Below are 21,811 nucleotides of genomic sequence, written 5' to 3'. Positions count from 1 at the left end.
TGTTTTGGTTCAACCTTGACCATCTAAACCTCTCAATCAATGCCAGCGATCTTCGAAAGTTGATTAGCGAATTACGCGCCGAAATGTGCCTCATAATCTTTTGTTTTTTACCATCCGCATCATTGTCAAGAATAGTGAATGTTTTTTTGCGTTTGTAAATATATCTAATGTATTCTACAATGCATTTTTAAAATTACTAAGTTCTTATCGAGGTAAATTCAAGTCGCGTCTGGCTGTTTTGCCAGAAGAGAATCGATGGATGGTCGAAAACTAGTGATTTCTAATCTGCGCACTCCGTGGTCTGTTTGCGCAATAAATTCTTTTTACGATCGTTCACGAAACTCGATTGCTTTTATTTTTTCCATTTGCATTTCTCCAACCTTGTTCCAACCGGCCGGAGAATCGTAAATCTCGTTTCGACGAACGTTGCCGTTGATCGATTTCAGTGAAAGATCAAACGCCTGATTCGAAAATCAACGACTTTATCTATATAGGTATATCAACAAAAATTTACCAGTTGTCGAAAATTTCCTTGCGATTTGCTTTTCTGTTATATTTTCAATCGTTGCAGAGTATTTAATTGCTATCATTCGCCAATTTCATACACGGTTATAGTTGGTATTTCGTTTGTTTAAACAGTTTCAGGTGATTCCATTACAGCGACGCCGGAAACTTTTCAATTCTCATGCCTCGTTCTTTATTTGTGAGATCTGTGAGATCCTAATTGATCCTTAGAAAATTTTGCCATTTGATTTTTGCTAGACTGCATTCATCGTGTCGAACGAAAAACAGAACTTTTTGCTTCTTCAATTGGGTGAAATTTGGGAATTTATGCTTCGTATCCACTTATTTGATTCGATTGGAGTTTATTTTATTCAAAACTATGTAAATCGAGCTTCGTTCAAGTATCCTTAATTAAAATTGATTTACAGGACGCACTGTTATTGGCAATCACGTCAACGATTTCACTCGGTAACATCTTTTCCCATGTCCACGATACCTGAATAATGGTTCGACCAATTTACTTCAAGCTTGGAGACGGTATTTTTGAATATTCTATCATTCTCGCTAGGATCCGAAATCATTTTCTATTCCAATTCAAATTGGCGACCCACGATAAAATGTTTCGATGCCCAAATTAACAAGCTTATGGAATCTTTCCCAACCTTCTTTTTCTTCTTCTCGCGGTTATTTATCCTCATTTTCAACAAATTGAATGTTTCAAAAAATACTTGTCTCGCACTCGAAATGGTTGTTCACTTCAGAACTAGGCTCTAAATCGAAGCTCTGGTCATTACGGACAGTAAAAGCTGTCGATGAAGTGGTTCGGCATTCCTTACAAGGTCAACGCAAAGCTTCAGCGCGTATTCAGCATGCGATAAAAAGAGAAAAATAATAATGAAAATGAAATGGAGAGTGTGTGTCTCACGTATGAGTGAGAGTTCCAATGGCCTGTAGGACACGCACGTAATAATATAACACGTGGTTCCAGAGGCTCTTCGAATCACTATTTAAAACACGTTGCCACCCAGTTTGCTGCACTCGCTGTCGTTTTTCTTTTCTCGGTCAGTCGGTACGTGCGTTTGCGCACATGGAAATCTACGAAGAAAATTATGAGCGCTAATCGGTGCCAGACTAGGTCTCTTAAGGATGCGTCAGGCGTACAGTCCGGGACAAAAAGTGTCGAATCAGAAAAATTGGGAAACTGCAAGTACAAGTTATCATGAGTTTTGTCGGGAAAAATATTGAAGATCTTTAATTTCGACGAAAATAATTCAGCGTGATCGATAATTCTCAGACCGGTCACGCGATTGTCGAGTAACTTCTTATTTCTTATTTATTTATTTATTTATTTTTTTGCTACACTCGTGTGCATGAAGTAGTTTCGCAATTTGAACGAACGAGAATCACCTCAAATGGATTTTTAATAACTCATGTATATATTTTAAAACAAAGCACAAACTTCTTACAATTAATGTGTGTTCATTTTACAAAACATATTTTTTTCGGTCACTCGTAAATGTTAATAAAAAATCAAGTCCTCGGATTTATAGGCATAACAGATAATTCAATCACACACAAAATTGGCCGCCATCTATCGAATTTGGGTACACGGATACGTTTGATTACAAAAAAAAAGCAGAACAGTGAATCGTGTCCAAAGAATTGTTGATACCTGAACTCTTTCGATACAAATCCATTTTTTTTTTTTTTTTTTGGATCTGCCCTTGCTCGATCAAATTTGACTCGATTAGCATCAGCTGCACTACGAGTTGAATATTTAATCCTTGATTCTTTCGTTGTTAAATTTTTTTCAACCGGACTGTACACCCGATACATCCTTAATTTATAGGTCCGTAACTTTACCCACGTCTCGATCAGTTACGAAAGACTTTCTTTTCTTTTCAAACGCTGCACCCGTCTAGTATAATTCTACGTATATCGTATTATACGCACGTGTATACTGTGTATGTACAAATATCGATAACTTGTAACCAGTGTATTGTTCACCACGTGGCTGTCACCTTTCTCTGTTTTTTTCAATGCACACAAACCTACGCGCGTATCCGTTATTATGTACTCAATATTATACGCGCAATTATCGCTCAGTGTAAATATGATGTGCGCAGGATACTTAGCGCGTGATTTCACTGGCAATTCTTACTCACGGTCCATTTCGATCATTCATTCACGGTAAAAAAAGCACATTTTTTGAGGTTATCAAAAAATTTCAACCCACCTGAAAGCCCAAAATAATTGTCAATATTGGGTGAAATTATTCCTCTGGGAGTTTAATACAGACAGACGTCAAGTTTAATTTTATTTTTTACCTGTAATTTTGCCGGAATGTTAATAAATTTATATTTTCAACAGGCGAATTCGAATCTCTGTTCAGATCGATGTAAATTAGCGTGGGTGTGTTTTTTTTTTTTAGCATGACAATTCAAGATTGTGCGTTGAAAACGTGGTTTGGCTTTTACGCAAAAAAATTTCCCAACACTTTTAATGTATCATTACTTTTTACTGTACTAATTAATATCATATTTCAAGAAATTTTCAGTCAATTGATGTGCAATGTTAGGATTATAAATATGGACGTGAAATTTCGAGTCAATCAAACTAATAGTACTTGTGATTTGAATATAATGCAGACTGTTCAGGAACATTTCGGAGAGTAATTCAGATTATATAATACTTATTCGTTTTGCATTGCATGAAATATGACTTTTTTCATCATATAAACAATAATCATCAATTCTCGAGGAATAAAATTAACTTTCTACTTCTACTGTGCGGATATTCTGTCACTTCGCCGATCAGTTTTTGTGCCTCTTCGGTAAATCGTAACAGACTTGAATGTTCGCAATTTATATGCAGATTCGAATGTCCTTCTCATAAACTTATTGTATAAATCATTCCAACTAAAATCACGAATATTTCCAACGTCTAGAACTTTATAAAAATTCGGTAGACTTTTTTCTACTCTCAAACTGATTTGTAAACAAGTCCAAAAGTGTTCAAAAGGAAAAAAACCAAACACTGATTTTACAACTATTTTCGCTGAAATAAAAATGGCACAGTAAGTACATAAAAAAAAAAAAAAAAAATGCCAGTTCACGTATATTGACATCGTGATATTTTTCAAATTCGACAAATTTTAACAAGAAAATAATGATTTGCAGTATTTCCGAAAAACGGTGAAAATATTCAAGATAACACAACAATCGGAAGACTCAAATTTTTTTTTTTTTAATTCTTCTCAACTTTCAAATCATTTCAATCATTCATTTCAGGTTTCAGTGTTCTGTAATACGTTTTCAAAAATTAGATACAAATATTCGATAAAGTCTAGTTGGGAAGTAAAATAAATTATTTTGACATATTATTGTCGATAACGCGTCGACAGAATTGCGAATAATTTCTCCAGGCGAGTAAGAAAACGATTGAATAAACGTTGAAAAATATTCCAGCAAAAAGGAAAAACTCCTAGGTTAAAGCTTAAGCCGCGTTTCACGCGTAGCAAGATCGTGTAATCCAAGAGATAAAGCGGTTAATAAATTTTGAATTCAAACAGAAATTCAAAGTAAATTGGCGAAGAGTTCAGAGAGTGTCAACCCCTCAAATTTTATAACAATATACGATTGGAAAGAAATGCCAATGTAGCTTTTTATCATCTTTCGCTCATCTTTTACTGCGCGTAAGAAACGTTCACGGATATACTCAACACGCGGTTAATTTCGTTTGTACACACATGTGTACAATACTCGTACACTTGACGTTGAATCGCCGATAATCAAATGACACACGTTTACAACCATGAAAGAATTCGTTTTATTTCTCTCTCTCTCTTTTATAAAGGCGCGGTGAAAGCGCGCGTTTAGCTAAAATCTTGCGCAAGATGATCGCACATGTTCTACAAGAATTCGCAAATTTATTCATGCGATTTCTGTCAATTATTATATCGAACGAAAACATTACGTTTAATACGTATCATCAATTTTTTTCCCCTCCGTTATTTTGAAAAACTGTAAAGCTTATCTTAAAAAATTGACAAGTCGATGAGAAGTTTGCTGAAATTGAAAATGAAAGTGATTTCTTGCCTCTTTTTTCAGAACATGGAAAGGGAAAAGGACATTCTTTTGGACTCGCGTAATCAACCGGAAACATTTTTCAGGTTGGTAAAAAGTATCTGACCATGTATACTAAATATAAATGGTTTATATCCGGCTTTCCAGGATATTTATATTTATACCTGTATGTGTATGTGCATGTGTATATTTGTAGGATAAAAGGTGCCGCAGTTTTGCGTCTCGAGTTTCCGAATTGCGAAAGGTATTATATATCGATGACGTGAGCAGCAAAAAGATATTTCCCAACACCGAGAATCCTAGTCGTTTGATCCGCAGGCTTATAATACGCGAATTTTTGTCTCTGCATTTGTTATAACATAACTTACATAACGATGATGTAGAAGTATATAAATGTACATAAACAAGTCATGGCATGTATTATAAATTGTCTGAGTTACATCTTTGTGACTCTCCCGTTTCCCGAAGATTAATAAATTACCGATCGAGTATGTTCATTTTGGAATGGCAAACGTTAGGTAGTCAGAAAAAAAAAAACAAGTGCAATCTGGATAAATTTTAACGCAAATGCATATTATGCAAATACATTATGTACGGAGTGAATTCCAAACGACTGCGTGGTCCGTCGTCTGCTAAAATTTAATGCGCATGCGCTGCAATCCGAGAGCGATTGTTTGACAGGGCTACCAACCGTCTCTAACCTCAAAATTATGCACAGTTGCGAATGGAGCACAACTGCCAAAATTTTTGAGGTTACATACATCGCAGCGAACCGTTGTGCAAATTTAGGACGGTTGCTCGACCTGACAAACAGCCGCTCTCGGTTTGTTAGCGCATGCGCGTTAAATTTTAGTAGACAACGGACGATGCAATCGTTAGGAATTCACGCTGCTGTTCTTTGTTTCATTGAAGAAGAGCCGAGAATTTTATTCAAAATCATCGTTGATCTCCCTTTGGTAGTCAATAATTCCGTTACAAACGTTTCAAATTGCTTTCGTTTGAAAATAATATTGACAAAAATTGAATCCAATTTGACTGAGTTAAATAACTTTTTATTTCGTTTCCAAGATACATATTTCTTCAAGGCATGCAATGATGTGTTCATAACATTTTTCTAAGCAGAAACGTTTTAAATTTCATAAAAATTTCAGATTGGGATACGAAATTGAATTTTGTGCAATGATCTTGAAGCAATTATTAAGGTCACATTTCAGCCTTTCAATAATTTTTCCCCTATCCAATGTTCTAAATTTTGATTTTCATCTTCAGGCCCATTCAAACCGAGCCACCAAGGATCGTACAAAAAATTCTGACGACCCCAGTACCGATTATCTCAAAGTCTCCCTACTTCAGTGAGCCAGATCAGAGCTATCACTACTACCCAATTTACGATGACGATGTTTCGCTTTACAAAGATGATGGTGAGTCTGAAGAAATGTAAAAAAGGTTAGGTTAGGTTAGATTTTATTCGGCTAAATATCTGGATAAACTTTTTTGATCACCGTTGCAAAGTTCATTGCAATGTCAGGACAATATTCTTTCAGAAGCTAGTAGTCTTGAAAATTGCTTGGCTGCAGCAATTTCACTGCCCAATTAGTTCCATGTAAACTTTCCCAGGTGTCGCACACTTGTTACGAATAGAAACTACTCTTGTAATTCAGTCATAAACTCAACAAGGTTAGTTTTTCGCATCGATGAGAAAACCTCTTTATGATTCAACCATCTATTTTAACAAACCATCGAAGTATCAAAAGTTGCATGTGACATTCGATAATTTTTTCAAATCACCGAAACAGATTCCAATTTAAATTCCACGATTTTTAATCATCAACAGCAATATCAAATCTGCATTTAGGAAATATTTTGGACATTTTGTCTACCACTTTCTCATATCTTGTTTTTCTTTTCTTCATCAGTCGACTACAATCAATACTCCCTCAATCAGAGTGATCACATTGTTTCCCCAACCCCGAACATCAGAGTGACAGAAGTGTCGGTTAGCCCTAAAAGCTACACTCAACGGCCGAAGAAGGTCGATGTTAATGACGCGGATAAGTACAGCGTCAATCAGGACGTCACGGTCCAGGATTACGACATCTACGATACTCAGGTCAGCCACCCGTACTAATAAAATTGGAAACGGGGTCGTTAAATCATTCTCCCGCCTTTTTTTTGAAATCGTTTCGTTCTTGTCTTTGGGACAGGAATGCAGAATAGATTTTTCTCAAATCCCTAGCCAAATTTTCATTGTACTCTGAGTAAAGAAGGTAATCAAACAAAATCCTCCATAATTCTAATCGTCATCGTTGATTAAAGTCAGATTCCGAACAGACTTTCATTGTCAATGACACTGTGAACCCTAACCGGCGGTCTGACAAATGGCGCCACGTGAAAGCGTGACGTCAGAAATGCAGTCGCCAATTACAGTCGGTTCATGAAAGCGCAGGAAGTTTGAACAAGGCAATTTCAAAGTTTTCATATTTCCGGCAAGTGAAGTTCGGTTTTAATCGCGGTCACGTTGACCGGACGATTTGAGAAAGAAAAGTAGGCGTGATTTAATTTCGACCGAATCATGCAGCAATGCGACGACCTCATTTCGTCGAACGATTACGAAATAACTATTACCCGTAAATTGGCGTGGAATTTAACGCAATCTCTGTTCGCGTTTCAGGCCGATCTCAATAGAAACAAGTTCCGCATTTCCGACGGACAGCAAGTCATCAGGTGAGTCAAACCGTATAACTACATTTCTCAATGAAATTTTTACTTGTGTATAAATGTATGTTATTTTTCTTGACCGTGGAATTAATGAAGAAAATACACTGCGTGGGTATAAACGGTCAAACTATTTACTCAAATTGGCTGACGTTCGGTCAAAGCAAAGGTCGACCTTCATCGAAGCCTAGAAAAAATGTGTACATACTTTTTATGTCTTAAGGTGAACCTAATATTAAATATAACAACAGAAAATCACAATGTTTATAATTTTAACTTATTTTACCGATTGCACGTGTCTGCAACAAAATCTTTTTTTCAAAAAAAAAAAAATAAAAAAATAAAAAAAAAGTATTCTTCAACCGAAACGTCAGCCAATTTGAATAAACAGATTGACCATTTATATCCACGAGGTGTATTTTCTTCATTGTATAAATGTAGTATAATAAACTGATGGTTTATGTATATGTGAAAGCGTGGTGATAATAATAATGGTGATGAAAACTGGAGTATATATATATGATCATTTTCATCTTTTTCTTCAAGAAATAACGTGATCAGTCACTCTGCCGGAATCATTACGACGCCGAACGTCGTTATTGAGACTCACACGCCAACTCTCACCACCACCACTACGCCTATACCAACTACCGAACGTCCAGTTTCCGTCACGGTGCCGACGTATGTAATAAACTTACCAATTTTCAATCATTGCAAACCGTTTTTTCGAAATTTTTATTTCGATTTCGTTTACCGACACGTCTTACAAAGTATTCACTTGGCAACGTCAGAGAACTTCATCAAAAATCGCCATTACGCTACTCGAATTCTGTGATCCCTGTAGTTTTTCGGGCTTCCAGTTAATCCTTCAAGAATTTCTTTACGTCCGGAAATTTACCGAAATTAAATACATTCGGAAATAGTTTTGAATAGTACAATGATTCAGTTTTGAGAAAAAAATCGAACGTGTTTGAGGTAAATTGGGTTATGAATAGATCCGATTTAAAAAAATTCCGACTTTCGACGATTAGATCGGAAATTACATCAGCTTTAGTTTATTGCGATTTGTTCGAGCAACATATTAAGAAGAGAAAGAAAGAAAACACAAGTCATGAGGATTGTCTGATTACACGTTTTTGTTTAAATTCTGAGATTTTCTTTCAAGTATATTCTTAATCGCCGGTTTTTGATATTTTTTATATACCTTCAAAGAAATCCTGAGGTCTTTTTTCGAAACTCGCATGATCGTTTCATCAAAGTTTCGTGGTATTGGAAACGGTTTTTATGATGCTAATATAAAGACTATTCCCTCAAGACTCGTATTTCCGGATAACGTTTCGAGCGATATTAATTACCAGCTAACGATGTTCTTTTTTTTTTATTTATTGCTCAGCCGGTCACGATCGCAGGTTAACCGAGGAACAGCACCACCGTGAGTATTTCGACAACGCATAATACATATTCATTTGGATTTTGGCTAGTTATAGCTAATTTGTATTCGATTATCGGCCTATCCGAAATTGACCGGGCATTGATCTCGACGAAATCAAATCGTCAATCTCATCTCGATCGTCTGACAGACACGTTTAATGGACAAAAATATAATATCGGTTAACGAGTGGTGAAAAGTACGAAAATTATTTTTTTCTGAAACACCCTAATATATATATATATATATTCGTTTTGTACCCTAGTTACTAATTACGTTTTTTTCATCTTGACGCCGAGAAAAATGGAGAAAAGTTACCTATATTTTTATCAAACTTTGCTATTGTGACCAGAACGTAGACATTATGCTGATGATAAAGAAAATGAATTGAGTCTATGATCGTAAAACATAGAAAAAAATAATTAGTTTCAACTTTCAACCTAGGGTAACTGATCTTTTGGAAAATTGGTTAAAACGAACCTGTCGAATAGTTGAAAAGGCTCGTCTTGGTCTATAGAATCATTTATTAAACTTCAAAATAATGCTCTCCTAGTCATTGAACTTGAAAAAGTTTCTCTTCACTTTTGAGGTGAAAGAAATTAAATTACACTATGCATTTATACTCTGACGAAAAAATTTTGTCGAACGGTGTAACAGATGCGTATCAGCGATTCGTTAATCACGAAATTACAACGTCAGGGATTTAAATTACACTTCGCTTCACTCTATAATCGTAAGATCGATTTTAATTTTGCAACTAAAATTTTTTTCGTCTCAAAGTCGTTCTCGGCCAACGCTGAAACCGTCGACGCAGTTCGTATCGAAGGCCCAAGAGTTTGTTGACATATACAAGAACCTGCCGACCAGACCCGAACCCGTCTATCCAACACCTCAGGTTGACAAACCTGCCGCCAAATGCAGGAAGGACGTCTGTCTTCTTCCTGATTGCAACTGCGGAGGCCCCGACATTCCGGGTGAGTCTTTTAACCTGTTGGTAAATTTTTTTTTTTTTTTTGCAATTATATCCAAGGCGATGCACGTGAGAATGACAGATCATTCGACGAAGGGTGAAATCTCTCGGTGAAAAATTTCGTTTCGAATATTATTTCGTCTCGTTTCAAAGATCTTCCCGAAAAATCGTTAATTTTTATTTAAACGGGCTTAAACGTTTCTGTGAACACATTTCAGTCGAGAGTTCAGTACGAATGTTGTGAATTTTGTTTAAAGATGAAAGTTTACAGAAATTTGAGATGATTCTGTTGGAATCTTTTTTCACTGTCGAAGGAAATCAATTTGAAATCATTTTTGAGTGAAATGAACATCACGGATATGTTTGGTCGACATTTGCGACATCATTTTATTTTTTTTTTTGTTGTTTTAAATTCGTGAATAACTGCAAAAAAATATATATATATATATGTATATAAAAATAAAATTGTGCAAGATCACATCCTCAAGCTTTACGTATTTTCTATTCCCAAAGCTTGGACGGTGAAATAAGTGTTAGGTATACTTTTTATCGAACGAACGTCAAAAAATTCTTGACATTCTCTATCGTCGAATAATCTGATATTCTTCATGCATCGTACGAATCTACACCGTACAATAATTATCGTAAGTTTATTCCGTTGGTAGTATTGTTTCATCAGAATTACACCCGCGACGAACAAACGAACAAATAATATTTGCAGACACAGCGTGCGACGCAACCAGCTTCAAAATTATTACTACTCAAAATCATCACAAACTTAAAATCGAATCAGGAGAGTTACCGGCTCGAAAATTTTTTACAAATTTGTATTTTTCGCTGGAATTTGAAAACAGAGTGCGATTGACGTGTGTGTATGAAAAAAAACTATAATTCAATCTGTAAATCATACAATTCAAAAAAGTCTTTTTCACGAATTACTAGACAAAATTTTTTTTCAAATCATCTGTTCAATTTCATAAAAATTTTCGTCTAGCGTGCTTCATTTTCAAATCGTCAAATTTCTGAATTCTCGATCCTGTAACTTCTCTGCAACATTTGCCAGGAAATTTTCTAGCACACGATTATTTACAGTTGACGTAAGAAAAATTTCAGAATCACAACAGAAATTTCCAACGCATTTTGAATATCTGAAAGTGGATTCGGAGAACAGAGAGAACTGACATATTTTGATAATCGATCGTGGCACTTTAGCTGACGATGAATTATGTAAAACGGATTAATATATCTGTAGGTGGTTTGCTGCCTGAAGAGATTCCTCAGCTAGTAATTTTAACGTTCGACGACGCAGTAAACGAACTAAACAAACAGTTGTACACCGATTTGTTCGAAAATGATCGGCTAAATCCAAACGGCTGCCCAATAGCGGCAACTTTCTATGTGTCCCACGAATGGACAGATTATAGCCAGGTACAAAATCTTTACGCTGCCGGTCACGAGATGGCTTCGCATACCGTTTCGTAAGTTCACGTACCAATTCCGATCAAAATCCATCAGAATTACACACACATTTGTATCTCACGTCATCCGCTACCCGGATTGCGGATCGAAAACGAAAAATGGGCAACGAAACTTGCACGACCTGTCCGGAATCGGTATCAAAAGACTCCGGAAAAGGCTGAATCAAACACATTGCTCAAACCATAATTTCAATTTTCCAGCAAAAAGTTCGCAGAATTTTTAACAGATTCAACAGGTTTCGTAATTTGACCGTCATCATTTTTTGTTTTCGAATCACGGTTGGGTGAAAATCGCGTATAATATTCTTCGAAGGCTTGAAGCTTGGACGAGGGCAACTTGACTTGATAATTTCAAAACTGATTTTGAATTTGTCATAAATTTTGGGATTCTCAATCATGATGATTTTGTCACGGACAATTTACCCGTACAAACTATAACGCAGAAACTGATCCTGAAAAATTTGAGTCAACCGGTTTTTAACGATTTTTTATATTTTTGCTCAGGCCTTTTACGGAATAATATATGTGTAATACGCGCGTCTAGGCGAAGCTGGTTGTCTAATTGCTCTCATTCCCTCTGTCTATCTCTGTTTCTTTCTGTGTTTTCTCAAGCATTACATATTAATACTCGAGCCGATTTTCTCACGCTCTTTTAGCTTTCGCTCCGCGGTGTTCACGACTAGTATTTACCGATTATATCATAATCGTCGTGAGCATTTTACACACATTACAACGGTCACTTCAAAACACATAAATTGGAAAAATAAAATGAAAATCGGCAAGAAATCGGCAAGAAAATCGGCAAAAAAATCGGTACTTCGATGTATTTTCTGCGAGGCAACTAACACTGAATGGTGATCGCTAACATGTTTTTTTCTTTGTGTTCTCTTTCACTCCTGAATTCCTAACACTTCCGACCTGATCTTCTACGCCTAACCTGAAAACTGTCTGTGATCTTCACCACTCTCTCTTTCTTTCTCTCTTCCTCTTTCTGTGACTTCGATCGCTTGTTACTCGACGAAAATCCGATCCCTCCGATATCCCGAATTCCCGGTCGATCAAAACCGATTCCGGCAACGATTCAGGGGGTTACACGCCAGAAGAAATACCGCAGATGGTCCTCCTGACTTTTGACGACTCTGTAAACGACCTCAACAAAGGTTTGTACGCGGACCTGTTCGAAAAAGATCGAAAAAATCCAAATGGATGTCCAATCTCAGCAACATTCTACGTTTCCCACGAGTGGACTGACTACAGTCAGGTGCAAAACCTTTACGTTAATGGTCACGAAATTGCGTCCCACACAGTTTCGTAAGTACAAATAATTGTTAACCTTTTACGTGCACCAATCCGTAATTTTTATTTTCCTTTGTTTTTTTTTTTTTGTTTTTTTTTGGCTCGAGAATTTTCAGCAGTTTCCCTAAATTGATTTTTTCAATCAGCTTCCAATCTTAACGCACCCGATCGCTTTGTTGAACCCCATGAATTACGTTTTTTTATGTTGAAAATAAGGCACACTTTCAAAATTGAACCGCAATTCTCTCGAGAACATACAGAAATTTGATTTTTGAAGATCCGAAACAATTTCTCGGCTTTCGACTTGCGTAACTTTTAATTGCGTACATTCAATGTTTTTGAATTACAAACGAACACTGAATTTTTTGTACATCGATAATATTGTACCTGCTGGGAATATAATTAAATTTCAAAAATTCAAGTCATCGTCTGATAAAATTTTATGCTACGTACTCTGAAGTTTTTACGCAAGAGAAAGAAGAAAAAGTCAGCCATTATAATTATATTGTTTTCACTCAGGCAATTAACCAAATATTCCCAAATCCGTAAGGTTTACAGTCGGTTTTTTTTTTCCACCACGCTATTCGAAAACAAGGTTATAATTGGATCGCATCCGCATGATAACATAATAACATTACACCAACTTCCTCAATATATTTATATATAAGGAAGATAATTCTCTGGGATAAAGTCTTTAATTGCCAATTATTGTTGTTATTATTATTAATATAGCTATTACGTAGGAGATTTCGCGTCTCGATCGAAGCAAAGCTCTCACATTGTTAAAACTGCGTTGCCTATAATTAGCTGAAATAACATTACGCAACATTGATTATTATAGTCAAGTTATTGTACAACGTACTCATTTATTATTATTATTATTATTATTATCATCACCGTATCATTCGCACAGAATTATTGAGAAGAAAGAAGACACAAAATAAAATGATAATAATCATTATTAGTAGCGCAGTGAATGTCTTGAAAGAATATTTTATTTGATGGATGTAATCTCAGTTACAATACAGTCGATAAACATTGAACACTACATTTTACACAGCAACATTCTTCGTAGAAACCGCGTTCCTTTACACTGCGTGATGCAGTGTATAAATAGTTTCGCAGTCAGTAAAAGGATAGTTCAACTTACCAAGACTCGGCAGTCGACCTTCTGACCTTATAATTCCTGGTGAAAAGCGTGACGTACGAACACGCAAATGCCTAGATATAAATTCCCACTTTGTTACGTTCAGTAAAATATTCAGAGATAATTTTTAAAAAAATTTCGTTTACGAACAATTCTTTCGTGAGTGGCTCAAAAGAGAGAATCAAAACGCAGAAATTCCCATACCAAATTATACTAATACGGTTTTGCATAGAAACCTGCAAAAATTTCGACGCTTCAAAACTCGGAATAGCAAAAAAATTCACGCTCTTTAAACGTACTGAGAATTAACGTCCGCTGAAGCATAATTACTTGAAATTTATATTTCTATTCACGAATATTTGATTGAATAAAGTTAATCGAATACCTCTGCATTTTTTTTTTTTTCATTTGCCATCTTTTCAATTACCGCGTGTATATTTAATATAATTTTTTGTAATCACAAGAGCGGAGGGAAAAATCTTTCGTCGAGAAAATTTCGTCACGATGTCGTAATTATGTATAGTTGCATATTTTTGTCACGATGAGGTAATAAATAGTATGTACATTATAACGTAACTATACCTCGTCCAAATCGGTAGAAATTGACGCGAGAGAAACGAAAGACAGGAATAAGAACTAAAAAAAACAACTAAACATAAATCTATTTTATCCGTTCTACTCGAAGGCTATTTGAAGCTGAATCGCGCTCAGAGAGATAATTATCGTGCAATAGAATTGCACACGACTAACAATAAGCTCAAGATTCTTTGTGCGTGGAATTAGCGGATAATCTCTCATTGTCAGCAACTTTACAAGGCTTTCCCATCATCAAGGCTCGGTTTTTTTTTTTTTTTTTCTCGTACTTCTTTCTTCTCAACTAAACTTTGCAATATACAGCCTATAGCCATACATTGTAGTTCAGAACAAGGTGACGCAACTTGAACAGTTTATTTCACACATACACACAGATTTGTCTTGTGCCAGTTATTATTGCATTGCATCGCATCGCATCGCATCGTGTTGCGTTTTGCATGGACAAAGTCGTCTAAAATGGTAACAACTCGACTCTGCAAACTCGGACAATGACGTCCAGGATCGGCGTGGGTTAGTGTGGGAAAAGTAATAAGCCGAGAACCAGAACGCGGTAGTTTATTTATATTGTAGCCTCTGGTTCTCCTCTCAAGCAGAACATTGCAGTTGATAATCCCACGTAACTTGATAACTCGTTTATCTTCTGTAAGTATTTTACAACTCGATGCGGTTCTCGGTGTTGACCTTTTATGACGCTAGTCGGGCGATACTTACAAAGATGCTGCTTGGCCAATTAATTATCGATAATTTTTAATTATATTATTAGGTTAGATTTTAATCTACGAAGTCTAATTTCATTCTTGAAAAATCGTTAAGGCTACGAACTGACTGAAAAGCTTTTTTTTCACGATATTGACGGCGATGAATATTTGATTTTACAACATTGACAACTGATGATACCAAATGGCAATATTGAATTGACTACTCAGAAAAAGAAATCTGTTTCAGCAACCTTGTGGTAAATAATTGGTCAAGTGAAATGAGCCATCGTAGAATGAAATTCAACAAACATATCAGATTTTCAATGATTCTTAAGTAATTTGAAACAAAGCATCGATATCTAAGCGTTTATTCGTAACAATTATGTGACAAATACTCAATCTACGAATATCTCGTCAAATGATTCTCGTCAAACGTATGTATTTTTGACGAGACAATTTTCTTAATTTAACTTGGCGGCTATCTTCAGTTGCACTTTTGAATCCTTTGTTGCATTACGCTTTTATTTCAATGCTTTTTTGACCTAACTCGATTCTCAGTGTCAGATATGAATTTCGATACATTATTTCTAACGCTTCATGGATAATTTAATACAAAATAATAACTTACCAATTATCAATTTTCTAGAAAAATGGTCTTTTTTTGACAGATGAAATAGAAATTCTGAACGGTATCACAGTAATTATCTCGCTTCTTTTTCATCTATAAAAGATGAGATTGAAATTAGTAACATTATCGTAACGAAAGATTAGGGATAAAATCATGATTTTCTTAATTTTACACTGATTCTAAAGAAGATAAGATTTCGAAACATGGCTGCGTTTTGTCTTATTACGTCAAATGATGGTTTTTTCCCAGCATGAATCGTTACGAAATAACGTCACTAACTTCAATATGATGAAAAAAAGGAGGAACGAAAACATCAAAAACTTTTCACCCACGTCGTACGAAAGGCTTACGAATAAGGAACTGCATGTTTTTAATTGTCGAACGTAATATACTTTGATACAAACCTTGGAAAAAATTCCTTACCGCTCTGCAGTCTCTGAAACCTTTAATATTTATATTGGCTGCCATATGTGAACTATTGAAAATCCTCGCTGTAATGCTCGTACCTCTGTAATAACCGCGTTCTAAGTTGTATAAGCCGATGCATGCTGCAGCCTTCCTTCAGGCGTGGGAAGCGGGCTTTGCTCTTCAATTACGGATTACGTGCAAATATTAGCTATGAAACGCAGCCTGCATTTTGCCATTTTCGCTCCCTCTTGCGGTGATCTCAAGCTATTTCTTCTTTTCATTTCTGGAAAATTGATCACGTACTTTTCTCTTCGTGAATTTTTCGCAAAGGTTTTTATTTCACATTTTAATGTTTGACCTGTGATAACATTTTACGCCTTATGTTTGTCGGTTTCTATATTAATGTTATTCCGTTTTTTATTAAGAACGTTTTCTTGGGTGTCTGGATTTTTCATTTTCCTGTTTTTACTGTTTTATCTTTTATCGAAATTTAATTGAACATAGGTTTGATCACTCGTTCACCTAGCTTTTCAATTAGTCGGGTAAATTTTATTAAAATTTACATCCTTTCATACTCAACATTCTTTCGATTTTCAATGGTCTAAACTCAATTCCACATACCGAATTTATTATCAGTTTTTAAATATTCAGGTTTGTCAAGGCTCAAATAAATTAGTTGTAGAAAAAATCTTTTTGATCAAATATTTTCTCAAACTTTCTGGTAATTCTTTTTTTTTATTCGAACAAACCGAGACTGCGAACACATTTGATGAATTTTTTCGATTCAACCTTCTTAATCATACATATTTACAATGTATTCCCTTTTACTCAATTTTTGTGTTGTTTCAAACTGAAAAACCACCCAGTTATATTTTTGAAGTAATTCATCCATGGACTACAATTTCAGGATTCAAGTTTGACAATTCAGTACATTATTTTCTTACCAATGTTATTATTATTTTTATCAATATTATTAGGTGTGTATTTTGCAAATCTATTTAGTGTCACATTTTTCTACCTAATTTTGTTTGTTCCAATATCAAATAGCTATTAAAAAATGCATTGTTTCCGGATTATGTTACTAATAACGAAAAGTTGTCATGCGATTATAGGGAAATTCGTTATTCATTATACCGTTGATTAATTTAACAACATAAGTATTTTTGTAGATGAAATAGTAATGATCACAGTTAACGGTTAGTCATTCGTTCGGTGTGAAATAATTATAGATATGTATATTTTCTTCCTTTACGAATTGTTTAATTATAACAATTGAGCTTTCTTCAGTGCTACACGGTTTCTAATATCCATTCACATCATTTCAAAACTAACAAAAATGTATCATACATCATTTTTTTATAATCTAGTTCGAAAAGTTGCGGCAATTGAAGAATCACGTTGTTCACTGATAATCCAATTCCAGGCACAGTTTTGGAGAACAATTCTCTCACCGAAAATGGGCTCGCGAAGTGGCGGGACAGCGAGAAATTCTCGCTGCATATGGAGGAGTGCGTTTGGATGACATCAAGGGAATGCGAGCGCCATTTTTGTCGGTAATTATAGTTTCATCTCGATCCAAAGAATTAAACTTCCAAGTCTAATTCTAAGCAATCAGACTTCATTCGAACTTGGAAACCCATACTTTTGGATCCTTTATGGCGGATAAAATGTTGAATAATCAGTCGGTTTTATTCTAATTTAATATCGTCAAATCAATTCATTCAAGAAATTATGTTGTATGCACTGTGATTTTCACGAATACGAAAATGCGCATGCGCCAAATCACGTGGTTCCAATGATATAATATTTCATCGACGCGCTGAGGATTTTAGCAAATTATCAGGTTGACCAACTCGGAATCAGTTGCGACCGAACGCTAGCTCGAAAAATTCGCCGAAAAAGGAATATGTTGCGTTGAGAATTTGAGGCAGCGAAAATTTGACACAACTGCATTTAGGTAAACATAACCTCGAAACACTCCCGCGTATTAACGATTGGCGCCGGGTTGACGCCAAAGTTCGAAAGCTTGAAACATTCGCAGGAGGTTATGTTGAGAACTTGAATCAACGAAAATTTGTCACGACTGCGTTTAGGTAAACATAACCTCCAAACGCTCCCGCGTATTAACAAAGTTCATAAGCTCGAAAAATTCGCAGGAGGTTATGTTGAGAACTTGAGTCAACGAAAATTTGTCACGACTGCATTTAAGTAAACATAACCTCGAAACACTCCCGCGTATTAACGATTGGCGCCGGGGTGACGCCAAAGTTCGAAAGCTTGAAACATTCGCAGGAGGTTATGTTGAGAACTTGAATCAACGAAAATTTGTCACGACTGCGTTTAGGTAAACATAACCTCCAAACGCTCCCGCGTATTAACAAAGTTCAAAAGCTCGAAAAATTCGCAGGAGGTTATGTTGAGAACTTGAGTCAACGAAAATTTGTCACGACTGCATTTAGGTAAACATAACCTCGAAACACTCCCGCGTATTAACGATTGGCGCCGGGGTGACGCCAAAGTTCGAAAGCTTGAAACATTCGCAGGAGGTTATGTTGAGAACTTGAATCAACGAAAATTTGTCACGACTGCGTTTAAGTAAACATAACCTCCAAACGCTCCCGCGTATTAACAAAGTTCAAAAGCTCGAAAAATTCGCAGGAGGTTATGTTGAGAACTTGAGTCAACGAAAATTTGTCACGACTGCATTTAGGTAAACATAACCTCGAAACACTCCCGCGTATTAACGATTGGCGCCGGGGTGACGCCAAAGTTCGAAAGCTTGAAACATTCGCAGGAGGTTATGTTGAGAACTTGAATCAACGAAAATTTGTCACGACTGCGTTTAAGTAAACATAACCTCCAAACGCTCCCGCGTATTAACAAAGTTCATAAGCTCGAAAAATTCGCAGGAGGTTATGTTGAGAACTTGAGTCAACGAAAATTTGTCACGACTGCATTTAGGTAAACATAACCTCGAAACGCTCCCGCGTATTAACGATTGGCGCCGGGGCGAAGCCAAAGTTGGTCAACCTGTCTACAGACGAAACCTTGTCGTATGCGCACTTGGGTGTTCAGTTTCGCGAAAATGTGACAGTACGCACCACAATGCAGATGTGAATTTTTTATCTCACATGATTACCATCCAGGTTGGCGGCAACAACATGTTCAAAATGTTATGGGACATGAACTTCACCTACGATTCGTCTATGCCGATATACGAGAACCGTCCACCCAGCTGGCCGTACACCCTGGACTACAAACTCTTCCACGACTGCATGATACCGCCGTGTCCGACCAGGTCATACCCGGGTCTCTGGGAGGTGCCAATGGTCATGTGGCAGGACTTGAACGGCGGAAGGTGCTCGATGGGCGACGCTTGCAGCAACCCTCCGACAGCCGACGGCGTCTACAAAATGCTGATAAAGAACTTTGAACGACATTACACGACGAACAGGTGAGCTGAAAGATAAAGGAATTCATTCCAGTTCGGGGTAAGATTTCGTTCTCGGATTATGGTAATTGCAATCGTTGAATTAGTGAACTAATAAGAAAATCAACTTTCGGTCAGTTTGATTGTTGCGTAAAAAATTTTATCCATCTGCAATTCGACACGTCATAGGTTACAGTAAGATATGAAAATTTTTGAATTTTTAGACCTTTGGCCTATACCGTTTATAGAAACACTTTGAGAAATTTTATCACGATTTTGAATTGAACTTTTAATTGTCTTCGATTTCGTAACACTTCCTGTCGTTAGAAAAAATTTGATCTGATGTGTTTTTCAAGTTAAAAGGTTCTGGTCATTTCGAATATGAAATTGATATTGAGGTAGATCCTGAAGAACTGCCAAAGAATGCGTCTTTAAAAACAATTTCAACTTTTTAACGGAGAAGCCGAGAAAAAAATGCAGTTTTGAATATTATTATTATTTTTTATTGTTTTTTTTTCTTTTTTTATCTTGCGAAACAGTGGACAATATGAAGTATGTCTCAATAATTTTACAGTCAGATGAATATGGAATGATTAATAAATCAGTATAGTTGTTTCAGGGATCTCGAATTTTATAGATACATCATATATATATGAAATAGTTCCAACACTTGGAACACTTTTAAATGATCACAGGGAAATTACCTACTAAACATTTTGACAGTAATTGACGGATACCGATTTACTAATGGTATAGTGATATGTAATATAACAGTAATACTTTACGCTAATGAAATTAATTAATGAGGCATAATCGTAACTGCTTTAATAAGAGTTATAATAGTAATTTATGAAATGTTTGTCGCTGACACGTTATGCGACGGATATTAATAATGGTAACTCTAGCTATTTATGTAAATAAAAGAAGTCGAAGTCAATGATTATAATGGCACTAATTATAGTAGAGGGAAATTACTGACTGTTAGTAATTACATTTACAGTAACGAAAATAATTGACAATGACATAGCGATAAAAAAAAAGTCACCGGAAAGAGTTGTCGACTTTGTTAATTGTAGTAATTCACGATAGCAATTTTTTTAACAATATATAGATATAAAATCATCGATGATTGTGATAATTAGATTAAGTAATTGCTCACAGGTCGGTGACACATTGCAACTTTTCATGAATTAAATTGTTACACTAACCAAAATATTTACAACGATGTTTATGTACACTAATAAATCAAAATATTTTGGATAATCTATTGTTTAACGAACAAAACATACAGTAATTCTGTTTCTATAATTAGTTGATTATAGTGAGCAAGGTAACAAGATTATGACCACTTTAATATTATGGTTGATTAATTACAGTGACAGTTGTTGACAGTGAAAAAATCATTGATTATACCGGGGCTGAAATAGTTGAAAATTGAAGTGCCTAGTGCCATCGATGATTGATGATGACAATGATGATGATGATGACAAGGGTGATGATAAAATGATCGGAATAAAAAGTTTATTCAACTTTTTGATTATCTTCTCGTCGTGTTCCAGGGCACCTTTCGGTCTGTTTTATCACGCCGCTTGGTTTACGCAAGCTCATCACAAGGAAGGATTCATCTCGTTCTTGGACACTATTGTGGCGATGGACGACGTTTGGCTTGTGACAAACACGCAAGCGATTGAATGGGTCAGGAACCCGACGCCAACTACGCAATTGGCGAACTTTGAACCCTTCCAGTGCAATTACCAGGTACGCAATCACATGTGACGCATCTTAAACGTGTCATTTAAATAAAGTTTGTAATTTTTCGCCAAAAAAACTAACTGATTAAAAATGCAATAAAGACTAAACGAGTGCAATGGAGATTATTCGAATTGAATTAGATTGAATCAATGCCCGCTAACTATGGAGGAACAAAAAAAAAACAACATTTGAAAAACAAACGTTTGACATAAAATACTATTCTATATTTTGTTTTTTTTTTTTTTTTTTTTTTTTTTTACCAAAACAGTACCGCGTATCCAGTTTTGATAAACCATACGTTATATGGTTTGTGAGTGAATTATCGACGAAATCCTTGAGCTTGAATTTTTATTTAGCTTTTGAACTGACTGGAATAACAAACTATGCAAAATCATGGTACAGGGTCATGCATGCATATATTTGTGTTCTTATTTATACGTTTACGAACAAATTTAGCTGTTATTAATTTAAATCAGACAATTTATACGGATTTGGCATTGACTAGAGTTCTTTAATACAATGTAACCAATCTTAGATTATTAATCACTGTAATTCCTGCAAAACTCACGGTGTTCGGTTTTTTTAGATTCCCACGCGGATAGTTTTCTGATCTCAGAACTCAAAACTCGTCAGAATTTGATTCAGTTATCGATTCAGAGTCTTGTATAATTTTCTGA

The 21,811-nt window shown here is 35.7% G+C and overlaps 1 protein-coding gene across 2 annotated transcripts in view; it reads left to right on the top strand.

Annotated features, from left to right (window-relative positions):
- LOC124306163 (uncharacterized) overlaps nucleotides 1–21,811 on the top strand; it is a 58,901-nt gene that overhangs the window by 34,044 nt on the left and 3,046 nt on the right. Inside the window, exons 5-15 of one of the 2 annotated variants that reach the window (XM_046766466.1) lie at nucleotides 4,614–4,675; nucleotides 5,859–6,010; nucleotides 6,506–6,699; nucleotides 7,261–7,313; nucleotides 7,851–7,985; nucleotides 8,698–8,736; nucleotides 9,514–9,707; nucleotides 10,956–11,181; nucleotides 17,376–17,505; nucleotides 19,099–19,406; nucleotides 20,942–21,140. In XM_046766466.1, the coding sequence (XP_046622422.1) occupies nucleotides 4,614–4,675; nucleotides 5,859–6,010; nucleotides 6,506–6,699; nucleotides 7,261–7,313; nucleotides 7,851–7,985; nucleotides 8,698–8,736; nucleotides 9,514–9,707; nucleotides 10,956–11,181; nucleotides 17,376–17,505; nucleotides 19,099–19,406; nucleotides 20,942–21,140 (1,692 nt within the window). Of the gene's footprint in view, nucleotides 1–4,613; nucleotides 4,676–5,858; nucleotides 6,011–6,505; nucleotides 6,700–7,260; nucleotides 7,314–7,850; nucleotides 7,986–8,697; nucleotides 8,737–9,513; nucleotides 9,708–10,955; nucleotides 11,182–12,266; nucleotides 12,493–17,375; nucleotides 17,506–19,098; nucleotides 19,407–20,941; nucleotides 21,141–21,811 lie in introns of both variants that reach the window. The other variant, XM_046766465.1, reaches the window with a different exon arrangement.

This window comes from Neodiprion virginianus, chromosome 5 (genome assembly GCF_021901495.1).
Source record: "Neodiprion virginianus isolate iyNeoVirg1 chromosome 5, iyNeoVirg1.1, whole genome shotgun sequence".
NCBI classification, from domain to species: Eukaryota; Metazoa; Arthropoda; class Insecta; order Hymenoptera; family Diprionidae; genus Neodiprion; species Neodiprion virginianus.
The sequence above is the reverse complement of the archived record's forward strand: the minus strand, read 5'-3'. Positions and strand labels throughout refer to the sequence as shown.